A 24,560-nucleotide genomic window follows, 5' to 3' on the forward strand; every position below is an offset into this window, starting at 1 on the left:
TATACACCACAGAAATGTTTGGGTTTTTTTTGCTAATTTTATTGAACATTATTTTCCATGCAAGTGTACATCAAAACTTGACTCCTATTGTTTGTATGTGGAGGATGCGTTGACTCTTTCAAAAGTGTTGGGTTTTACACAGGGCTGCACAGTGGCAGAGTAGGTAGCACTGTTGCCTTGCACCAAGAAGGTCCTGGGTTTGATTCCTGGCCCACGTTCTTTCTTCCTCCCACAGTCCAAAAACAGGACTGCTAGATTAATTGGTCTCTCTAAATTCTCCTTAGGTTCATAGTTGTTTGTCCTGTCTGTCTGTGTGTTGCCATGTGATATACTGGCGACCTGATACCTCTCACAAGATATCTTGTGCGATATCTTGTAAGATATCTCACAAGATATCTCACTGGAGATAGGCACCTGCACCCCTCCTGACCCCCATTATTGACAAGGGGGTAAGAAATTGATTCCCCTAGATCTGGTACCGGTAACAAGAACATACATTTAAACTTTTAATGCTAGAATTATTTTCTTTGGTATACATTTCTAAGGATGTATTTCTCAGATGTTATTGTTGATTATCTCAAACAAGTAATACAGAGGATACACAACACACAACCTCTGTTGGGTCAGTCTTGGAAAGCTAGTAAACACCTTCTCTATCTCTACAGATAAACTCCATCCACCGTTAATCCCTAGTGGGTTTGGGAGGGCTGCTGGTGCCTATAAAGCTCCAATAAAGATTTCTCTCAGGAAAAGAAAATGAAAACAACAACAACAATAATAAGGGAGGGAGGGAGGTTGGTTGGTTGGATCCAGATTGATTAATCTTGTATATTTAAAGTAGTTTATTGCCTCGTGGTAAATTCACACCAGACACACTATTATTGGAGCGTCCAATGGAAAACAGCGGCTAGAGCTGACACGTCTGACGCGCCTCCATATAGACTGAGAATGTAAACCAGATGCGCAAAATGATAGGTGTAGAGCAAAACGCCAAGTGCCTGAATTCTAATGGCGCGTTCACACCAAACGCGTTACGTGCATCAAAAACGCCTCTGATGCTTCAAGTTCGACGCGTGTGCACTTTGAATGCAGACGCTTGACGCGAAATGCTTGACAACTAGCATTTGGTGCGTCTGGTGTACATTGAAAGACTGTGGAGGCGCTTCGAGGGCACGTCAGCTCTAGCCGTTGTTTTCCGTTGGACGCTCTTGACGTGTCAAACGATTCAAAACGCGCAACGGCCTTCGACGAGCCTCCACATAGACTTTGACTGTAAACCAGACGTGCCTGACGCTCAAAACGCATTTGGTGTGAACGCACCATTAGATAACCTCAGACCTTGACATTACCAGAACACAAAACTACTCCTAACCTAAGTCTAAACTTAATCTACACCTTAACCCAGATACTAAATATAATGCTTCACAGCATTAGAATCAGGCTTCAGTAACATAAATAAGTGAACAATAGAGACTATATAGACACCCTTATGTCAAAATGTAATCGATGGAGTGATTTATGACCTTAATAATTAATTGCCTTTCATTTCCAGAGATAGAAGATGTAAATAAGTCTGGGTATTTAAGAGATAAGCACAGATTCACTGATTGAATTTGTGTTTGATATGCAGCATATATTTGAATTTGTGCAATAAATACCTAAAGAAATAAAAAACTATACAAAACCTGAATGGCCATTCAATTGTCACAAAGATGGGATTAACAGATGTCAAAAGAATGATTTGTTTTTTAAGGAGGGGGAGAGAGGGAGGCATCCAGTCTCCGGAAATTAAAAGCAATTAATTATTAAAGTCATAAATTGCTCTATCAATTAAATTTTGACATAAGGGTGTCTATATTGTCTCTCACAATGAATAAAGGTCATTTCATAGTCTTTAAGGAATCTGGGTGAATGGGAAAGACAACAGTATACTTTAAACTTCTACTTTAATAATTCTGTGTTTTCCACTTTTCCTTCCCCTCCCACTTAGTTTATTGAGAAAACAGAGAAATATATGGTAAACTGCTCTAATATTCCATTAGTAAACAAACATGCTTTGATCTGAATGAAGAGCATATAAAGTTCTCAATTAACTACTATTCTATTGTCTTTGTCTGCAAAGAAAATATCATAAAGCATAACTTATTTTAAATGCTTTATGTGAATAGCTGCACATTTAATGTGCAAGTCTTAAGAGTCTTAAGAGTCTTAACTGTGACACTTGCAAAGCATTGTTTGAGGAAACAATGGTAAGTTTCGGTCTGCTGCCGCCATCGACCCCCAAAGTTCCCCCTTGTTGCCGCCAGCAAGGGGGAACCTTGCAATCTCCACTAATGCAGGATTCTGAGGGTAGTCGGCACTGTTACCTATCAGTGCCTAGGATGGGGTTTTACACGCGCAACGACCCTCAATCGTTCGCTCACTTTTTAATTTAAACGCTACTCACAGACTCTTGTCCCCCCTTCACGGACGTCCCGTCAGCCGTTGGTTTCCAGCAGGCGGGTCGGAGACACAGTCCTGGAAAAGATCTGTGAGACTCCTAGGAGCCTGCCGTGGCCACGGTCTTCTGATGTCTATCCCTTCCACTGGAAACCGCAGGCGTATCGGACTCCGACTTCGAAGGACCAATTTATCCATCTTCTTCCTCTTATCCGGGGTCGGGTTGCAGCGGTAGCAGCTTCAGAAGGGAGGCCCAGACTTCCCTCTTCCCGGCCACTTCTTCCAGCTCTTCTGGGGGAATCCCGAGGCCTTCCCAGGCCAGCCGAGAGACATAGTCCCTGCAGCGTGTCCTGGGTCTTCCCCGGGGCCTCCTCCCAGTGGGACGTGCCCAAAGCACCTCACCAGGGAGGCGTCCAGGAGGCATCCTGACCAGATGCCCGAGCCACCTCAACTGGCTCCTCTCGATGTGAAGGAGCAGCGGCTCTACTCTGAGTTCCTCCCAGATGACTGAGCTTCTCACCCTATCTCTAAGAGAGAGCCCAGACACCCTACGGAGAAAACCCATTTCGGCCGCTTGTATCCGAGATCTCGTTCTTTCGGTCATGACCCAAAGCTCATGACCATAGATGAAGGTGGGAACGTAGATCGACCGGTAAATCGAGAGCTTCGCTTTTTAGCTCAGCTCTCTCTTCACCACGACGGACCGGTACAGCGCCCGCTTGACGGCAGACGCTGCGCTAATCCGCCTGTCGATCTCCCGCTCCCTTCTTCCCCCATTTGTGAACAAGATCCCGAGGTACTTGAACTCCTCCACTTGGGGCAGGACACCCCCTCTGACCCGGAGAAGGTACTCTACCCTTTTCCGGCTCAAGACCATGGCCTCGGATTTGGAGGCACTGATCCTCATCCCGGCCGCTTCACACTCGGCTACTAACCTCTCCAGCGAGAGCTGCAGATCACGACCCGATGAAGCCAAAAGGACCACATCGTCCGCAAAAAGCAGAGGTGAGATCCTAAGGCCACCAAAACGGATCCTCTCAACACCTTGGCTGCGCCTAGAAATTCTGTCCATGAAAGTAATGAACAGAATCGGTGACAAAGGGCAGCCCTGGCAGAGTCCGAGCCTGACTTACTGCCGGCAATGTGGACCAGACTCTGACACCGGTCATACAGGGACCTGACAGCCCGTATCAAGGGGCCCGGTACCACATACTCCTGGAGAACCCCCCACAGGGCTCCCCGAGGGACACGGTCGAACGCCTTCTCCAAGTCCACAAAACACATGTAGACCGGTTGGGCGAACTCCCATGCACCCTCCAGGACCCTGCCGAGGGTGTAGAGCTGGTCCAGTGTTACACGACCAGCACGAAAACCACACTGCTCTTCCTGAATCCGAGGTTTGACTATCCGACGGCTAGTTTCCAGCAGGCGGGTCGGAGACACAGTCCTGGAAAAGATCTGTGAGACTCCTAGGAGCCTGCCGTGGCCACGGTCTTCTGATGTCCGTCCGTCCCGCTGGAAACCGCAGGCTTATCGGACTCCGGCTTCGAAGGACCAATTTATGTGAACACATACACAAATCAGAGACAAGAGTCAGAATTTAGTTTTACCTGCAGGGAGAGCACAGCTGAAACCCAGTTACAGATTTCTGCCTCTGCTCTCAAGCTTCAACTGAGTTTTACCCTGCTTTTGTTAGAATTAGGAACACCCTAGTTACATGACAGTGTGCAACCCTGACATCTTTCGAAATGTTATTTCGAAATTAAAATATCCAGGGTGGCACCCAATATCTCAAAGTCCCTGATTTGTACATTTTCACGAAAATTCTCCCAACTGTCTGTAATATCGTTGGTTTCTCTTCTTGAGTTTCCTGTTCTGGGGTCTGTTTTGCTGTTTTGTCCATCTATTTTTCATTTTGTGGTTCAGCCTTTGAATTTTCTTCCCTGGTTTTAATTCTGTCCATCTTTAATTTCAACCCAACAATTTCTTGATTCAGCTCCTTGTTTGCCCTGCCAAGCCAGTCCAACTGTTCTAATTTTTCTTTCATTGAATCCTCCAATTTTTTCTTAATTGTACATTTTCTCCATTCTAGTTGCATATTATGTCTTGACTGGGCATCGTTATCTAATTTTAGCTGTTTTATCGTCGTTTTAGCCACCTCCAATTCAATATTCAAAGTCCTGACTTGTTGTTTGAAGTAGTCATTTGAATTGGCCAGCACTTCATTTTCTGCCTGCCAGTTGTTTTTTTTGCTGGCAGTGAGTTGCTCAATTTTCAGCCTCAGATTTTCGACAGTTTTCTGAAGCTGCTTGTTGTCTTCTTTAAGCTTCCAGCAGCTCTTCTCCAAAATTTCCACGTTCTCCAACAATAAATTCTGTCCTGCCATCGTTGCTTTCTGTCTGAGATTTAAGACTGCAAATAAATTTCTCTGTGGAATCTGGGAATACAAAGACAGGCGCCAGTGATGTCACAGACAGGTTGAGTGACATCACTGCTTTACGTCAAAGCCACAAGAAGTCTGTTGGGTGTGGGGAAGAGAGAGGGGGCGGATGTTTTTTTTAAAACTTTATTCGCAGACACACTGTATAATGACAGAGTTATGCCTCATTTGTTCTGCCTCAAGAAAAAACAAATACAGATAAACATATTCAAGATAAAGAAGAAGCTAAGGGTTCATTTAAGGCAATACAGATTTCAATTGTTTTAATAGCTATTTTTTGTCAGAGTCTTTGATAGTCTGGATATAAAACTTAACTTCATTGTAAAATGCAGCAAGGCATGGCTTCCCCTACCTGGAACAATGAATATGATATTTAACTAGTGACAATAAAGGATTTATGAGAGACTCTAAACTGTTGAGCTTTTAGTGAGGCCAAGTAAGACATCTTCCCATAACAGCATAAATTGTGCTTCTGCGTTGTTGTGGATAAAGTCACACAGATTCTGACAAAAAGCATCAACAATTACTATTGTAACTATTACTGAATAGTTCAAATACTGATCAATTACTGAAGCTGGAAAAGAACTTAAAAGCTCAATTCAGCAGCTAACAGCATCAAATGTTGTTCATTCAAGCCTCAGTAAGCTGCGTCGTTTTACTGCAGTGGGGTTTTCTGTTTACACTGATGATTTAAGTAGTCACAGTTTCATTTATTTGGGTTAGAGATAATAACCTAAAGAAAGAATTAATTGGCATCAATAAGCTTTAATTAATGACAATTATATTTAATCAGTCTGGTAACGTGCTTAAATCAAAGATGTAAAAAAAAACAAAAAAAAACTGAACGGGGGTTTACACAAGAGTTATTTTCAACAATAATAGACAACTGATCAAGTTTTAAACTAATACGTAGAAAAAAGAAGAAAAATAAAACTCAATACAACCCAAAGACAACAAACTATCAATTCTCCTTATTGACATACAGAAGAAACATGCTCACTTGTAGTTGGTTTAATACGATAGAAAACCTCAGAAATAAGAATAAAACATTCAAGCTATTTTCAGTTCATTTAATATGCAACGCCGCCATATTGGGGGGTGTCTGGTTCCCAAATTTATTGAAGGTGGAATGTGGTACCAGTCTGTGGAAGAAACAAAGGGGACATTGAGAATCTGTAGACTGTAATGTCATGCTGACAAAGCACCAGACTCCTGTTTGGACCTCAAACGCATCGTGTTTGGAGCCTGACAACCTCCTGCGGTCAATAGTCACTGACAGAGGATTGTTTGTCAGCATATCCAATGCAATGTGTGTGGGGAAGTCAGAAATAGTTTTAGTTTTAAAAATCTACCTCAGAAATCTACCAGTGTAGGTGGGAACGTATAAATTTACAAATCTGTGTCTGAAAAGCTGTTTTGTATGTTTTGGAACACTCTAGTCCTCAAAGATATTATCTCTAAAGCAATTACAGTAATCACAGAAACAAAAAAATAACTAACAAACAAAGAGCACCTCGTGTGGTCTTAAATATTCACTATAACTTTTGGACTGGTGGCTGTACAAAACAAAAAATGAAAGACGAAATAAAAAGACACAAAACCGCGGGACTTGGTTTATAAACTGACAGTATAAGGAGCGACAACACCATCTGCTGGTCATATTTAGTCACTGCAGCTTAAATGTAACGTTTCCTCTTGTGTAGAGCGGATTAGGGCCACTGGAAAAATGAATTCTGACTTTAATCTCAGAATTTTTTTTATTGTTTTTTTCCCCCTCAGAATTCTAACTGTGTTGTCATATGATTAAAAAGAATAAAATAATTTTATTTAAGATTTTTAAAAATCATAAATTTTTTTACATTTTTTTCTCATCTTCCCTCCAATTTCCTGAGGCCCACAGCGCCCCCTTTTGGCTCCAACTTTGAAAAACACGGAGTCAGGTGATTCCGGGAAACCATCTGTTATGATTTACTTGAATTACTCTCATCTGTTCATTTCTTAACAATAAACAAATTCCTTCATATTCTTTGTGCCTCTTTTTTGTTTCAGCTTCCCTTAAAACCAAACCATTACGTTTCCATTCATGCAACATGATTTGTCTCTTTTCCTCCTTCGCGTCTCTGAACTGGCGCCTTCACAGATTTTTAAACATCATATTTAAAGTGTGAAATCCTTTTAGCTGAAGCACACTTCATTTTATGGAGGGTCCAGTTCAGTTCCTGTAGAAAAAGAAAAGAATAAATGTGTTCAGTCTCCTCCATCGACAGTAAAGAAGCAGCCTTTCTGTGAGAGACTCAGCTTTCCATTTAGCTCTTGCTGTAGTAAAGCCCACTCACAATAGGACAGGCCTCCTATCTGCGTGTGTGTGTGTGTGTGGGGTGTGTGTGTGTGGGTGTGGGGGTGTGTGTGTGTGTGTGTGGGGGGGTGGGGGTGGGTGTGTGTGTGTGTGTGTGTGGGTGTGTGTGTGTGTGTGTGTGTGTGTGAAAGAGAAACAGTGAGAGAAAGAGGGAGGATGGAGGCGGCATCAACATGGAGGCAGACTTCTACACCTACTTTCAGTCTGATGACAGAGCTTTTATGAAAAAAAAGAGGAAAAAACTCGCTATTTTCGATCACATTTCCGTTTTTCTAGGCGCAATTTTTTAGCCAGATTTCGAAAAATCTAAATTAAAAATTATCAAACTTTTTATCACGCTACAACCACTCAGTTCAATGTGACGGAACCAACAACAAAAAATGTGTCCCACTTCCGTAAACTTTGTGCCTGACAGTCGTTTTGGAAGGCAGTTGCTATGGAGTCGCTATGACAACAATAAACGAGCCACAAGCTTAGATCACCTCGTTCACATTTAACGTGTAAACAATACAAGTATGTTACAATTATTACTCGATTACAACTTTTTAAGTACTCTTCCTCCACCTCTGTGTAATACTAAGATAAATATCAGATATTTACTGTACTGTAGTACATACTGCCGAAGTGGTTTAATTGTATCACAGACCATAGATCTAAACCTGTAGCATCAGTTATAGAGAATGACAATGTTATTACATTTTATTTAATGCATTCAGCTGAGAAAAATAAATAGTACATTTAGGATTTAATTAGGAAGTTTACTTTGTAAAAGTTTAAAGAATCATCTTGATAGTTTGATTGTTGTGTTACCATGGCTACAATATGGTGTAATCTTTGTGTTTGAGTTGGGTTTGTTCACAAATACATCACAGCAAATAACCAATAATCAGTGATTGATTTTAAACTCAGCCAATAAACCTGATCTCCCTCTCACAGACTTCACCTTATCTATATTTAAATATGTTAGTGATGCTGAAGTTCTTAGTAGGACGGGTTCTGGGGGGAGGGGGGTTCTGTCTAAGGCCCCATATTACCTTGGGCCCTGCATGAGCAGCCGCTGCGATGCGCATCTCTGGAATCTGCCTGGAATCTACCTGGAATCTACCTGGAATCTCCCGGTGGCCCCTATCAGTCCGCCGATGCTTTGGGGACATTTTGATTAATTTCATTGTGGCATGTTTGGCTTTTTGCTGCGGTTCTAATTATTGCTACAGTTTTTTCTCTGATGTTTTTTTTGTGAACTCTAACTTTTGCCCTGTATCCAAAATACTGTGAATGAAACACTAGCTGTGCTCTACCTCTGCACCACCACAGCACAGGATCTGTCCCTGGTGACGCTTGAGTCATGTGCTTTTGAGAGTGCACTCTAAGAAGTGTACTCTAAAAAGTGTATTTCAAACAATTATGTTCAATGCTAAATTTGATGATGTCATGACATCATCGATGTCAGAGATTTTAGAACACTCTCTAAAAAGTGTATTTTTAGAGTACACTTCTAGTGCACTCCCAAAAGTAGATGACTCAAACTTCACCAGGGACAGATCCTGTACCAACCAGGTGCTGCGGTGGTGCAGGGATAGAGCACAACATAACAGACATAAGGAGGCCTCAGTCCTCCATGTGGCTGTCGCAGGTTCATGATGACCTTTGCTGCATGTCTTCCCACATTCATTACCCACTTTCCTGTCTAACTACTCAAAGAAAGACTGCCTGAGCCAAAAAACCCTGATAAAAAAGAGATCAATATTAGTTTCCTTCTTTATTTGAAGTAAAATCTGTCATTTTAAACCCACTTAATTAATTCAATTAAAAAAAACTTAATGAATTGAGTTAGATGATATTAATATTTTGAATTGGATAAACTTAGTAAATTGAGTTGAATAGACACAATAACTTGAGATGGTTAAACGTAATAAATTAAGTTAGATAAACTTAATTGAAATACTTTTTACCAATTGAAGCAATTAAATTAAGTTGGTTCAACTAATTTCTTTTTACAGTGTAGCACAGAGATGTGGACCACTTCAGATAGTTTCTCCAAACCAGGAAACCTACTAGCTTGAAGTAGGTGTTCCTGTTTTTACTTTTTCTCTACAGCCTCCCAATCAGCCCCCTACACACACATTTTCCAGATATAACGGCCATCTTGCATAGAAACTTAGATCTTAGCAACTTAAGAATTAGGCAAGAATCAGTTCAATTAGCTCCCCCTATGATAAGGGTTTCTGTTGGCTCAGGCACTGTGCATGAGAGTATGCATTACAAATGCAGACTTCTATTTGTTTTCTTTTCAGGGATATTTCGAGGTGTTTGTAAAGACATTGATCACTTTCCTGATGACGCAGACTACGAGCAGGATGCTGCAGAATATTTACTAAGTAAGTTACAGATGAGTGTATCTAACAGTGAGATCTGACAGGTCAAATGGATGATACAAATTTTTTAAATACCCTCACGTTTCTCACCTCAGGGGCAGTACGAGCCTCCAGCCTCTTCCCAATACTCAGCGTGGGACTTCTTTTTCTTGGGGGTTTGTGTGTAGCTGCCAGTGAGTTCTACAAGTCTCGCTACAATGTCATTCTCACAGCTGGTATTCTCTTTGTCTCTGCAGGTCAGACACTAACCACAGTTTCATGGAAATACAGTTGTTCCTTTTTGTCTAACTAAACTATTTAAAAAGTACAGATAAAAAGGCTAATGAGCTGCCACTTTGGATGGATATTAACTGTAAAAGCAAAAATGTTTTGTGTGTTCTAGCTGCTCCTGTTTATTTTCTTGGCTTTGGTGCTCTATCTATATATGTATCGAGCACAAAAAAGACTGAAAATTTGTTTTCTACATCTTTTTGAGTGACTTTACACTATACTCCAAAGTCACAGTACAACCGCAAACTTTGATAGGTCAGTGCAGAATGATGCATTACGTCACAGTATTGAATTGAAAGGGAAACAAAACTCTTTGGGTTAACCCTCTTTTGAATGTTCTCTTTCTTTCAAATAAAAATATGAAAAATGTGGCTTGCATTTCTGTTCAGTCTGATTGAGTTAATGTTTTCTCCAACCATCTTTCTTTATAATTACAGCAGCAAGTCTTGTGGGGTATGTCTCTACCCACTTTACACACACACAGTGAAGGTTTGCCTATTGTTTGTTGCAAAATAGCTCAAGATTACATGAAGAACATCTGTGAACATCAGCTTTCAAGTCTTGCCCCAGATTCTCCATGGGATTGAGTGGTCTGGGCAAAATGTTATCACAATAAAGTCTGGAGTACTGAGGAAGTATGCTAGACCTTCTGACCAGAGCATCTTCTTCTACTGCTGTGTATGAATAGTAGGAAACTTTGAGTGGCACCCTCATTCACTTTCTTTTAATAATGGCTTCCTTTTCACCACTTTTCCCTGAAGGTAATATTTGTGCAGTGCAGGACTAGTAGTCCCCTCGACAGATTCTCCCACTGCAGAAATCCGCTGTGGATTTCTGCAACTTCTTTGATGCTTCTCTGATTAATGCTCTCCTTCCCTAACTTGTTTGTTTTGATGAGCGGCCATGTTTCGGTGGACATTCAAAGCTTGAGATATTGTTTTCGAACCTACCCCTGCTTTAAAGGGGCAGTATTGTGTAAAATCAAAATTTTTGAGATTTACATTGTGTTATGTACTATTCCCTGATCAAAAACATACCTGAGGAAAAATACAGAAAATGTTATGCTGTGTTCATCTATTTGTAGTCTAAATAAAGGAGCAAATAGAGAAAAAAGTGCAGAAAACTGTGACTAGCGCAGAGCGCTGCAAAAATATTGCGCGGCTTCAGGAGGGATGCCAGAAAATTTACAATTAACTCTCCATTCGGGTTTCAATTAAAGGAGCAGGAATATGTTAACCTTTCGCGGGCAGTTGGGGGGAAACAAGGATAACTGCCATCTGATTTTCTAAAACCGAATATGCAGGAAATGCTTTCTTCTAGTTTAAGCTACTCTGATGTTTCAGTCATTCCGTTTTCTGAAACAAGGTCCAGTATATGCATATATTCTACAACAACATCAACCCAGCAAAAAATTATAAAATTATAAGTAAACGGTAACGGTTAATTAAACGACAAATTAAAAACAGTATTTGTTAAGAGGAAAAGAAAAAAAAAACTAACCTTCCAAAGCTTTGATTTTTTGTTGCGTCTTTTTTGGGTTAACATCAGTCCACAAACTAAAGCTACCGCTTCCACGTCGTTGTCGTTGTCCATGTTTGTATCCTCTATATTCAGGTGTGGTAGCGCAGAATTTTATTGGATTTTGTATCTGGAATTGGAATGTCCTTGAATGAAACCTCACAGTCTACGATCGAACCCATTATACCTACGATTTTAAATCGGCTAGTGTGTAGTCGCTCACGTTTTGAGAATAGACCGACTATTCTAAAATCGCGTGTGAACTGGGCTTAAGTGACTTAATAAATCTGTGTGATTTATTAAGTGACACTCACTAAAATTGAGCAAATTAATGAGAACTTATTTCTTAGTCAAGAAAACTAATTAGGTTTAGAGTTTGTATGTAACCATAAGTGTTTTTTATTGCAGCAAATTTGAATGTGTTTCATTTTAACAGTAATTTTGAATTCTGATTAAAGCTATATACTTTTAATTTTTGATTTAGCATTTTCTGCCTTGTGCTGTTGTATAACTGTTGGTTTGTTTTCCCTCAACTTAGAGACTTACAGCAGTTAGAGCAGCTTTTCCAACAGTTAGTAGAGCAGCTTTTCACGGAGCAACTAAAAACATTGTTTCATACTGGCAGCCCCTCCAGTCAAAGGTGTGTTGATTGTAAAAAGTATTTCCTTTAATGTATATTTTGTTTGTTAATATGTTTATTTATCATAGACTTAAAGTAACATAAGAATGAAAACATTGTAAAATGATTAGTTAGAGACATCCTATATGTATTTCAGCTCTTATGCTGGTGATATGTGGATTACAACGCTAAAGGAATTAAAGCACATAAAAACCATGAGTTATCCTTGTTAAAGCAGCATGCTACAGAGTTAAATTAGTATGTCATTGCAACTTACAATCATTAAGTTAGTCAAGTTGGGTAAACATATGATGCACAGCGTACACATACTAACATTTTTGAGTTGTGTGAATTTGATTTTTATGATGCAACAAATTTGTATACATTTTTAAGTAAAATCTGCTCATTTGATTTACAGTTTTATTTAAGGCAATTGTTTCCCATATTTTCCTTAGTATACTGTACTGTGTACAGGTTAGTATGTTAAGTAAACCAAACGTAAAACTAATAGTTACACTTACATTTTTCAGGGCAATCGGTTTCCAAAACATTTTTAAGTAAAGTCAACCTGTCAAGTTTTAGAGTGTACTAACCTTCTGCCTCACAGACCAGTCCTCTCCTATAACTCCCCCACTCAGCTCCTTCAGACTAGCCAGCAGCAAATCTGCAAAAACCTGGTGGAACTGAGCACCTGCTGAGCTCACAGGAGATACTTCTCAGATCAACGCTGGTAAAAACGTTCTTAAAGGGTTGATAGAGGAGCCATGTTGTGATGACTTCCTGAAGACTGAGTTTCATAAAAACAGGAGTTTTTAAAGAGGCAGTGACCCAATTTCAAGGTGTTAGATTAGGAAATAAAATTTCTTTTAATTTGATATTTATAGAGTTTTTTTTTAAAACAACTGAAGTTAACATACTGATTACACTATAAAATGACACCATGGACCTGAAAAACATATAATTCTGTTTCTTTGAACTTGTCCACATCTGTATTCCTGACCTGTCTGTTGTGTTGGTTGTTCTAAATGATGCTGTTTGGTCACCGATGTTCTCTAACAAACCTTTGAAGACTTCACAGATTCTATTTGTGACTTCTTAAGACAATTGGTAGTACTGGTTTTTATTTAGGTGTATCAGTGTGAAGGAGCAGGATCAACTAAAATGTCTGCCACATTTTTCAGAATTTCATTGCCAGAATGTTAAACCCCTTGTTCTGCCTCTATCACCCTGAACAGGTCTCAGTAACATCATTGGCATCATTGTGTACATATCAGCCAACTCTGGGGACCCCAGTCAGAGCGACAACAAGAAGAGCTACTCCTACGGTTGGTCGTTTTATTTTGGAGCTCTGTCTTTTGTGCTGGCCGAGATGGTGGGCGTCCTGGCAGTACACGTGTTTATAGAAAAGCACAGGCAGCTTCGCACCAAAGGCCGGCCCTCGCTCATGAAGCCTCCAGTCTCCCGAAACTCTTCATCATACCGCAACCGATACTACTACAACCACAGCAGACGCTACAGCTACCGCAGCAATCACAGCACAGCAGACTCAACCTGCCATGGTTACCAAACATCACTACTACGTGACCAGGAGCCAAGCATTTCAGCTGAATCTAAAGTCACCATGGTGGCTGGTCTGCCTATGCCAATGACGATGGGCTCAGAGTTTATGCTGTATGCCTTAGCTTCACCGCTAAAGAAGAATAAGATTGACTTGGGGGTGGAGGACTTGACAACTGCAGCCCTTCACAACACAGACATGCTGCCGGGAAACTGTGTGTCCAATCGAAGAACCACTCCTGTCTGAGCAACACAGGGTTGATAAAGGGCAAAAGACAGTCATCTCTTGGACCTCTCGACGCGAGCAGAGTGCAGACTTCTTTGTTGATCAAATATTTATTTCAGATGCAGACCGGATCATTTTTTCTTTGATTTATAACAGTAAAGCAGTCAACAAGAGCACAGTTTAATATCCATTCATTTTGCAGTAGCTTGTGCTGTTGCTAAGGTACAGTTGATACAGCTGACACCAGAAATTTACAGGCATTGTGTAGGAGAGCACAGCCATGTTTTTCACTTTCTGACATTTAACTGGACAAAAATATTCCGGATTTTGGTTATTTAGGATTGCCAAATCATTTATTTTTGCTTAATATTAGAATAATGAGATATTCTTGCTTTCCTTAAATTCAGAAGTTTTGTCATTAAGCTATTTAGAAAAGCCCAGACATAACTTTATAAATTCTTCTAGGTTAATTCACAACATCTGAGTTAAATGAAGATACAACTATGAACAACACTCAAACCCACTGCTTCCTTGTGAGGCGCCATGGGAAAATATAAAAATCAGCAAAGATATCAAGAAGAAAGCACAAGTGTGGTTCTTCCTTGGGTACAGTGAAAGTACTCAATTCTTTTCTTCAAACATTTACATGTAAGTGTTATGGATATATGATTCTGTGTTTTCCTCTGTCTCTTTTATCTGCATACACACGCACATACACGCAGCCCCCCCACACACACACAAATGTTTATGTTTATGAAAGCTACAAGCTTTCATAAACATAACATATTAGAATGGAGATAGTCACACATAAACAAAAACTTAGGGTCCAGAATGATAAGATTAAACAAGAACTCGTGCTACACTTTGCTTTACTTGGAGTCACCCCTAAAGTGAGCTGAGTGGAGCCCAGCGCTGGATGACATGTAACATTTGATTATTTTCAGCATTAAGACCTCTTTTATACTTAAACAAATCTTATTATTCCTCAAGACAATTCTGAATTGGTAAACAGACCTGAGTGTTGCAAGGAAGGGATAAGGGTGCAGCAGAAGACATGTATAAATACCACTGTAGTTTTCAGTCAGTATTCCGTTCAGGGAAGGGGCGATTTCTGTTGCAGGGAAGAAAAGCAAATCTGTCTGAGTGTATAATTGTCTACATTAACACAAGAACAAGACTAAAAACAGCTTGTAAAAATGCTGAAGCTGGTTAGAAAGTTTTATTGTCCAGAGTGAAACAAATCCTGCACAAACATGGGCTGAAAGGTCACTCAGAGAAGAAGAAACCATTGCTCCAAAAGCAACATACAAAGTCCAGCTGCATGTGCACTCAGGTACAAATTCATTAATTTTTGGAGACATGTACTTCAGCCTGGTAAAACTTATATTAAAGGGGCAGTATTATGTAAAATAGTGTGTTTTTTAGTTTTACATCATGTTATAAAGTAATTCCCTCATAAAAAATAAAAAAAACATGGTGGTGAAACGTAGTTATGATGATGTTGAAGGTGAATTGTCGGAAAGAGTAGGATCTTTTTAAGGAGACAGAGGCCCAATTTCAAGGTGTTTGAGAAGTCAAATTTCTTTGGACTGGAGATGCAACTGTGAAACTGTCTGTAAGAAGGGACAGAGCAGACTGGACTTCTTGAGGAAGCCAAGAACCTTTAAGTTTTGCACCAAGATGCTGCAGATCTTCTATAAGTCTGTTGTTGAGAGCGTCATCTCTTCATCCATCAGCATCAGAACCAGGGACCTGAAAAGGCTCAACAGCCTGATAAAGAAGGCTGGTTCTGCTCTGGGGACGACTGTGGAACCTCTGGAGATGACGATGCAAAGAAGGAATCTTCATAAAATCAAGAAAGTTATGAACAACTCTGACCATCCTCTTCATGAGACTGTCTTGGGAAAGCAGAGTATCTTCAGTCAGAGGCTTCTTCAGATTCAGTGCAGTACAGACCGCTGCAGAAGATCTTTTCTGCCAACAGCCATCGCTATCTTAAATGGCTCTTTGAAGAGTCTAAATTAATGAGTTACAACAACATTTAATTTCCCTTTGGGATTAATAAAGTATTTTTGAATTTGAATTTGATTTGAATTTTAAGTCATGTTTGATATATACAGCATTACCATTGCTAATTACCCCTGAACTGTTGCATTGCTGTGTCAGTGAACTACTCTCTGTACTTACTGTGAGTACATTTTATGTACCAAACAAACCAGACTCAATATGATTTCATCTTTTGCATCAACACTCTGCATTATATGCAAAATGTTATTCTAAATGGTAATGAGAGTATTCATGATGCCAACAAAGCTAAATGCAACCCAATGATCCATACATCCGACAGGGACATAACTGGGTCTTGTTCCTGTCCTTTTTTTGTCATACATGTTCAAAATCAAAACACCTTTAGATCCTCTAGAGCACATGTGTCAAACTCAAGGCCCGGGGGCCAAATCTGGCCTGCCGTAGCTTTTTATGTGGCCCTCTGGACCATCAATAATTCCCTCCAGTTTTTCACAAATCTGCAAAATTCACACAAAATCAACAAATCCCCATATTCTTTCTGATTTCATTGAATTTTTTTTCCTCAAATTTGGCCAAAAACATTGGGTTTATTTGATGTCAAGTTATAGTCTGTGACCAATACAGCGATTAATAAAAAGTGAATGGATTTTTTGATTGGTTTTTAATCAGTGTGAAAAGACGTTGAAAATAGTTTCATTTTAAGAAGCACTTATTGAATGCTGAAACAACTATTTATTGATGTTTTTAGCAATTTAATGGGTTTTATCAGTACATTCTGGCACAACCGGCCCTTCAAGAACATTCAGATTTTTGATATGGCCCAAAATAAAAATGTGTTTGACACTGCTGCTCTAGAGCTACAAAGACCCACTGTCTTTCAGTGTGTCTGCATGTGTATGGATAAGTGAACATTCCATACATGTAATCTAAGAGTCTGCCATTTTGATTGTGCAATTGAGTCCTTGTTTACATAAGATAAAGCTTCTGAATAAACAGTTTACAGCAAAAATATAGGTAAGGGTTCATGTGTACTATTGTTGCTTTTGTGTTGCATCTCAGGAGTCTACAACTGAGGGTGCATATTCATATATTTTCCCTTACATTAGTGACAAGGAAACAAATACACTCACCGGCCACTTTATTAGGTACACCTATCCAACCACTCATTTGCGCAAATGTTAGCTTACATGGTAACAACTCAATGCATTTAGGCACGTAGACATGGCCAAAACCATCTGCAGAGAGCTACAGAGAAAATGTTCTGGATGATGGCGACTATACACTCACCGGCCAGTTTATCAGGTACACCTGTCCAACTGCTCATTGATGCAAATGTTGAATCAGCCAAGCAGCAACTCAATGCATTTAGGCACGTAGACATGGCCAAGGCGATCTACTGCAGTTCAAACCGAGCATCAGAATGGGAAAGGAAGGTGATTAAAGAGACTTTTGAACATACAGTAATATGGTAGTTGATGCCAGGCTTGCTGGTCTGAGATTTTCAGAGATGCTGATCTACTGGGATTTTCACACACAACCATCTCCAGGGTTTACAGAGAAAATCCAGTGAGCGGCAGTTCTGTGGGCCAAATGCCTGGTTGATGCCAGAGGTCAGAGGAGAATGGTCAGACTGGTTGGAGCTGATAGAACTGCAACAGTAACTCAAATAAACACTCGTTACAACCGATGTATGCAGAAAAGCATCTCTAAATGCACAACACGTTGAACCTTGAGGCAGATGGGCTACAGCAGCAGAAGACCGCACCTGGTGCAACTCCTGTCAGCTAAGAACAGGAAACTGAGGCAACAATTTGCACAGGCTCACCAAAATTAGATAATATAAAATTGGAAAGACGTTGCCTGGTTTGATGAGTCTTGATTTCTGCTGCAACATTCAGACTCAGTAGGGTCAGAATTTGGTGTCAACATCATGGAGCCATGGATCCATCCTGCCTTGTATCAACGGTTCAGGCTGGTGGTGGTGCATTGGTGTGGGGGATATTTTCCTGGCACACTTTGGGCCCAATGTCCAATTGAACATTGTGTCAACGCCACAGCCTACCTGAGTATTGTTGCTGACCATGTCCATCCCTTTATGACTGCAGTGTATCTATTTTCTGATGGCTACTTCAGTAGGATGGAAGTAGCCATGTCATAAAGCGCGAATTATCTCAGACTGGTTTCTTGAACACGACAATGAGTTCACTGTACTCGAATGGCCTCCACAGTCACCAGATCTCAATCCAATAGAGAACCTTTGGAATGTGGTGGAATGGGAGATTCACATCATGTCAGGAACGATGCGGTGTAGGTGGTGAGGCAGATGCAGATGACCCAGGTGAGATGAATAATGGTTGTTTTAATGATAAGGAAACGTCAAAAACAGTCCAAAACAAGTTCAATAACACAGGCAGCACGACTGAGCGGAAGCCAGGGCTCAACGCAACTGATTACGACTGGACACACGAAGGACTGAGCGCACATTAGACAAGGAACCGACAAAGACACAGACACACAGGTGACACTAAATACACAGGAGGTAATCAGGGAATGAGACACACCTGGGAGTAATCAAAGGGCGGACAGTAGTGATGTTACGTGATGTGCCGAGGCTTCGAGGCGTGTGTCGAGTAATGGAGGGGGCGTTTCCGTAAAGCGCGTATCGAGGCTTGCTTCATTTAGGGGAGGAGCCGAAAACGATGACGTCCGAAGCCTCGCTGCCTGGCTGTACCACGTGACTGCTTCGGGAAGTGGCTCAGAGTTTGGCGCGGGGTTTGACAGCTTTAAAAACCCCACAGGCTCCATTCAAAATGTGGGTTGTTGTAGGCGAGTTGCGGTCAGTTGAGAGAGTGGATAGAGTTTTGATAGTTTGGATAGCAGAGTTTGGATAGTGGTTATTTAGTTTGAGACAGTTAATTCGGTGTTTGGAGAGTTTAGGAGAGAGATAGATAGATAGGAGATTTAGGAGCGCGAGGACAGGATAGGAGTAGGATGGAGCCGGCGAGAAAGAGGAGGATTTCCCCTATGTGGGAACATTTCGATTTGATAAGCCCTAACAAGGTAAGGTGAACTGAACATTTGCAGATGCATTAGGTTTGCTTATGAGGAACTGTATTTTTCACTGTTTCTTATTTTCTGTAAAGGTGAGGTGTTTATTGTGCTCCAAGGAGTTGGGGTACAATAATAACACCTCATCCATGTAGTGTCAAAAAAGAGAAATCGTGTGAAACCAAAAACTGTGGAGAAATTGTTGTTTCTTAATAAAAATGCATGAAATCATCCAAGTTACACAAGCATTAGCCTATTCACTACCCCTCCCTAGTTCCACAAGCACTTTCACTGTCCTCTGCCTGATTAGGCCCATGCCATTTTTCTAGAGTCACAGAAAAACATTATTACACAACATGCCATATCACATGACACTACTATTTTGGGAATAATTACACACAGAGAATACATTCAAACAATATTTTATTATACACATATGTGTATACATAATTTATGTAGACAAATGATTTTGTCCTACACCTTTTGTGAAGTCATTCCCAAGAGCCATAATAGACAAAAATTCAATGCATCACATGTGTTAAGATACAGCTGGCTGTGATTATACACCTGGCCAGTAGGTGGTTTCGTGTGCACATGAAGCCTCAAGAAATGAACCCTTTCTCGAACCAGTTGGCTCAAGTGGTTCAATGCCTCATGAGGCTTCATCTCACCATCACTAGCGGACAGGACAACACGAAGACTCAGGGACACGGAAAACTCTAAATAAATACACAGAAAAACACAGAACATGACACATCATGGATGTGCAGTCAACAAATCTGCAGTAACTGACTGATGCTATCATGTTAATATGAACCAGACTCTGAGGAATGTTTCCAGTACCTTGTTGAATCTATGCCACAAAGGATTTAGGTAGTTCTGAAGGCAAAAGGGAGTCCAACCCAGTACTAGCAAGGTGTACCTAATAAAGTGACTGATGAGTGAGTGCATATGAGGAACAAGCATTTCATGTTCTTCTGTGTGAGCATGCATGAATAAATTATGTTACAGCATAGTTACAGTACACAAAGCGGAACATCTTCAGAGGACATGCTGTACATCTTAGTATCAGGAGGCAATGAAATGAGATGCACTACTAAGACAACAGGAGCAGGAGCTCTGGACTGTCTATACATTAAGTTTGTGTTGCTTTGTGTCAGCGGGAGAAAAACAATACTGAGCCCAAACGTCATTTGAAATCATTTAGAATGTCAGTTTCTCAGAGAGTCATGACAACAGGAGGGTTTGAGTTCTCAAAGTCTGTGATACTGCTGGATAATCAGAAAAACTGGACTGCTAACAGTTTTCTATATTAATACAATTATACGTATATATAAAGAATAGCAGAACTAAGATATTGTTTTAGGGTCCATTTGTTAGCACAAATTTTTAATGGGTGATTGTTCAATTTTGCATTTTCCTATCCCCCCAAAATATGGAATTCTTAGTTTTCCTCTTTTTTTTCAACCATTATTTCCCATACGTGCTTCTTTTGCTGTCTTTCTATGCAAAAATATCCAAACGTCCTGGTAGATTATTCTGTTGTATTTTATTTCATTCGGCTTGATTTTCTTGAGAAGGTGTAGGATGTTGTAAGTTTGCTTTCTTCTTAATCTTCTGGTTTCCTTTTCTTGCCTAGTCGCTCCCAACATGTTTTGAGAATTCAAAAGTAAACAGTTTCCACTTTTTTGAGGACTTTTTCCCCCATTTGAGATTTATTAATAAACAATAGAAAACAACATATTTATTTGGTTAAATAGAAAATGTGTGACATCATTCACAGAACTAAATTCTGACTTCCGCCACAACAAAATACCGCATACATCCGGTTCCGTCCAGCGCCATTTTGATGAAACAGCGAGGAGACGAGCACCACCGAGCAACGAGATGGATTTATGGATTTAAACCGAAAAAACATCTGAATTACTTTCATTTCTGTTGGGAATATTACCGTCGAAGTTAACCATTTTCTCCCTAATCGTGTAACTGACGGATTTAGAAGATTATCTGGCTGCCGACTGGGGTGTTACCGTTAGCTGTTAGCTTTTGTTAGGCCGTTGGTGTTTCATAATGTGTTGAGTAGCATGCTAGTTAGCATTTATACGCATCTAACGACATCAGAGAGACATTTTAGGGTCTGGTAGTGTCTAAAAAAATCTTGTGGACTCCTTCGGAGGATTTCTCAGAATTTTTGGGACTTTTTTTTTTTTTTTTACAGGGCCCGGTAGTCTTTAAAAAAAGGAACTGCACCAGAACGACACTAAATAAGACTGTTGCTCAGGAAAGTCAAGGCCCGCTGCTAGCTGCCTGAGCGGCTTGTGGCGCTTTGGGTTTCCACCAAGGACAATTCACCAAGGACTTGGCCTCATTTATATCAGTATCGTAAAATTTACTGTGCTGCATGAGCTCTCTTGGATTTGGTGGCATTACAATGTGTTTTCATGAACTTTGGTCTCGTACGTCGTACATTTTTCTGTGGCACTTACTTGATATGGACTCTGTCGTCCTCTGCGAGCTGAGCCTTAATACATTTTAGCCCTTTCTCTTGTCAAGAGTGTTTCAACAAACTGGAAGAAGGTTTACCAATTAAAGTCTAAACATTTAGCCTCATGTGTTCAGTGTTGACGCTGTTTTTTATATAACAGATCTGTTTTTTCCCTTGTGCTTGATTGAGGTTATAAGTAGACCTGTAAAAATGTCGTGTGTTCACTATAAATTTTCTTCCAAACTGGACTACAACACAGTCACGTTCGATGGACTGCATATTACACTTAGCGAGCTTAAGAAGCAGATTATGGCTCGGGAGCGCCTCAAGGCCACAGACTGCGACCTGCAAATCACCAATGCGCAGACGCGAGAAGGTATTCTATTTGCTGACACATTGCACAATAACTGAAAAAAATTGATTCTGTAAGATAACATGATGGAAGAAAACTCATGTGTGTTTTATGCTTTAATGTAGTATTGAATAAAAGTCGTAAAGTGGCCTACAGGTTTTTGATATGTATTTGGGCAGTTGATGTGATTATTCTCTGTGCTGTTGTTAAAAGTGGCTTAATATTGGAGAACTAATTTATCCTAATGTTGATGAGGCAGGAGTGGAGAAAGTAGTTGTAAAATGCTCTTTATGTTCCACATCTTCAGTTATTTTAGTTAAGAGCCTTTTGAGGGCCACCTGAGCCCCGACCTAATCAGACATTAGGCCAAACTGCTTCCTGCACTTGGATATTATTTCAGTCATAAAGCCCTCCCAGTCTAACAATGTTAAAATTTCTTTTAAAGTAAGCGCAAAATATCAACACTAACGGTCTCAATAACCACTGTACTATTCATATTAGATGCCATTTGTATTTGTTACACGGATAAAAAAAAAATATATTAAAACTTAAAATCAATTTGGTGCTTCACCAAAGTGAACCAGTATCTTATATCAACACATTACCATTTTCCAGTGTCCATATACTAGTTGGTTAGCTATTAAGGGTTCACTGATTGTGATTTTCTGACCAATCATGAGCTTTTAATTTTGACTGACTACAGATTTTTAGATTGAATTTTTTTTTCTGTCTAAAAATGTTCCCCTATGTTTTACTTATGTTATCTACTCTACTGAGCAGAACATTGAAAATTATTCTGTCATCAGTTGTCCAGGTGGCTATTAAGTGCCCCCAAGGTGGATATGAGTTGGTACATGGACAGCACAAAACATACCAGCAGCTATGGTTCCTTTTTATTTTATTTTTTTTAACAAGGAAAGACGTTTTGTATGTAACAACACAGGAGCGAAATGACCAGAAAGATACAGAGATCTATATTTTTCAATCCCAGTTCTGCACATATAGTTGATAAATGTCTTGGATGTCACAGGATTTAGAATTTTAATGGTGGCTTTGTGTTTTTTAGAATACACAGATGATGAGGCCCACATCCCAAAACACTCGTCTGTCATCGTCCGCCGCACTCCGATTGGTGGAGTAAAGCCTGCTGGCAGGACGTTCATTGTGTGCGTATTTTTGTATTCACTAATCAATGTTTTAGCTTTGAGGAAGATATTTTCTTTAGGTTTCTGATTCATAGCTAACTTTGCTAATGTTTGCTGTTATGCTTTTGCAGAGATCGTTCTGACACAGCTGTGGTTGGATCTTCTAGACCCGTATGTAAAACAAACCCAGAACAACACTTTGTCCTCCTCCTCACATCTCTCTCTCCCACTCTATCTGGCTTTAGTCACTTCTCTTGAGAACATTATGTCAACAGAAATCCAGTTGAATATTCTGTTCACTTGTTTCCTATATATTAATTTTGTTGTTCTTCAGATTATTACCTTGTTATTTGACGTGTTTCTTGGCAAGTGGCTTGTTGAAGTCACCACAGCTGAAATAATTTGTTACTCTAAAAACAGTTCCTCAGTTCTATTTAGGAAATAGCAATTTAATGTAAAGGGTGACTAAAGGCGATGGCGTTAAAGAACCAAATCAGCCATTTTGTTTATATGCATTGAAATGACTGTTGAATTGTTGCCACATTATAGTTTTCACAAAAGATTGAATCTTTCCTGTGTTTCATAATGAAGTGGATTTGTAGCCTGCATTATGACCAATGTTTTAAGGTATTTGTAAGAAAAATTGTGGTATTTTTGTATTGATAATTTATTGTCATTGTTGATTTCTGTGAACATATTTTATCTGGTTAAGAATTTAAGGAATTAAAGTGTGCCTGAGATCTATTGTTATTAATTTTGATTCCACTTTAAGGACTGAAGTTGTGTAAGTTGAGTAGATCTATCAGGTTTTTTTTTTGTTCAGGAAGTTTTTTGTGCATAAACATATATCTGTTCAAATGGTTTCCCATAACTTATCTGTCACTTTTGTCTTGTACAATTTCATCACAAATATATTCATTCCGCCTTGCTTTAAGGATGGTCTGCACATACCCCCTTTAGACCTTCGAACCCTCAGTTTTACGCAGCTGAGCTTTTAGCTTCTAAGATATAGTTTTTAAACAGCTAATTTTGAGCTGATTTTCTTGACTTCAAGAAAATCTGGACTGGTTGAGATTATTTTTACAAGGTGATCCTGATGACGCTCCTTTTGCTAAGATGCTGTAATCTGTTCTCGAACCTGTGATGTTGTGAGATGAATGCCCTGATTCTGGAGGCCTTCCATGGTTACTGCAGAGAGAGGTGGAATGGTGTCGTGTGTCCTGTAAGCTGCAGAACCTGTCAATAAAGTTCTTCAGTGGTTCTTTGTCAGAACCACTTGCACCAGATCCCTGTGTATTCGCTCCAAGGCATCCTACAGTTTTTTTAAAAATAATTTTTTATTCTTTTTCTGGTGCCTCCTACTACTCATGTGCCATTTGTTTATGGACAGCCTTTTTAAAAGCAGGACAGAACAAACTCAAATTTTTGTCTGTATTTTAGATTTACTTTTAACTCTGAAGTAGATACTTATGATGCTGTCCTTTCTGTAGTAGATGAAGCCTGTTTTTAGGGAAAGCTTAAAAGATGCAGTTTTCCGTGATTAGTCTTAGTAAAATAAGTTTACATTTTAGTCTCAAAAGCTCACATGTTAAATTGACACCAATTCTTCAATTGTTGAATTGGTTGGGACGATTAGCCAGATGAAAGAACTCTGTAGACTGGGCCTGGTGTATACATATGCAGCTTCATGGATATGCCTTTA

The 24,560-nt window shown here is 39.9% G+C and overlaps 2 protein-coding genes across 3 annotated transcripts in view; both read left to right on the forward strand.

The window, feature by feature from the left end:
• The window catches only part of cacng3a (calcium channel, voltage-dependent, gamma subunit 3a), a 30,109-nt gene extending 15,497 nt beyond the window's left edge, over positions 1-14,612 (forward strand). The window contains exons 2-4 of one of the 2 annotated variants that reach the window (XM_032564131.1): positions 9,530-9,613; positions 9,706-9,846; positions 13,253-14,612. In XM_032564131.1, coding sequence (XP_032420022.1) covers positions 9,530-9,613; positions 9,706-9,846; positions 13,253-13,821 — 794 coding nt within the window. In that variant the 3' untranslated portion in view covers positions 13,822-14,612. The remainder of the gene's footprint in view (positions 1-9,529; positions 9,614-9,705; positions 9,847-13,252) is intronic. The other variant, XM_032564132.1, reaches the window with a different exon arrangement.
• Positions 14,613-20,688: 6,076 nt separating this feature from the next.
• Positions 20,689-24,144, forward strand: LOC116720645 (E3 ubiquitin-protein ligase RBBP6-like). Its single transcript, XM_032564022.1, has 3 exons — positions 20,689-21,737; positions 22,780-22,879; positions 22,990-24,144. The coding sequence occupies exons 1-3, from the start codon at positions 21,572-21,574 to the stop codon at positions 23,114-23,116; spliced, it is 393 nt and encodes a 130-aa protein (XP_032419913.1). The 5' UTR covers positions 20,689-21,571; the 3' UTR covers positions 23,117-24,144.
• Positions 24,145-24,560: the final 416 nt, after the last annotated feature.

The sequence above is a fragment of the Xiphophorus hellerii genome, chromosome 5 (genome assembly GCF_003331165.1).
Source record: "Xiphophorus hellerii strain 12219 chromosome 5, Xiphophorus_hellerii-4.1, whole genome shotgun sequence".
NCBI classification, from domain to species: Eukaryota; Metazoa; Chordata; class Actinopteri; order Cyprinodontiformes; family Poeciliidae; genus Xiphophorus; species Xiphophorus hellerii.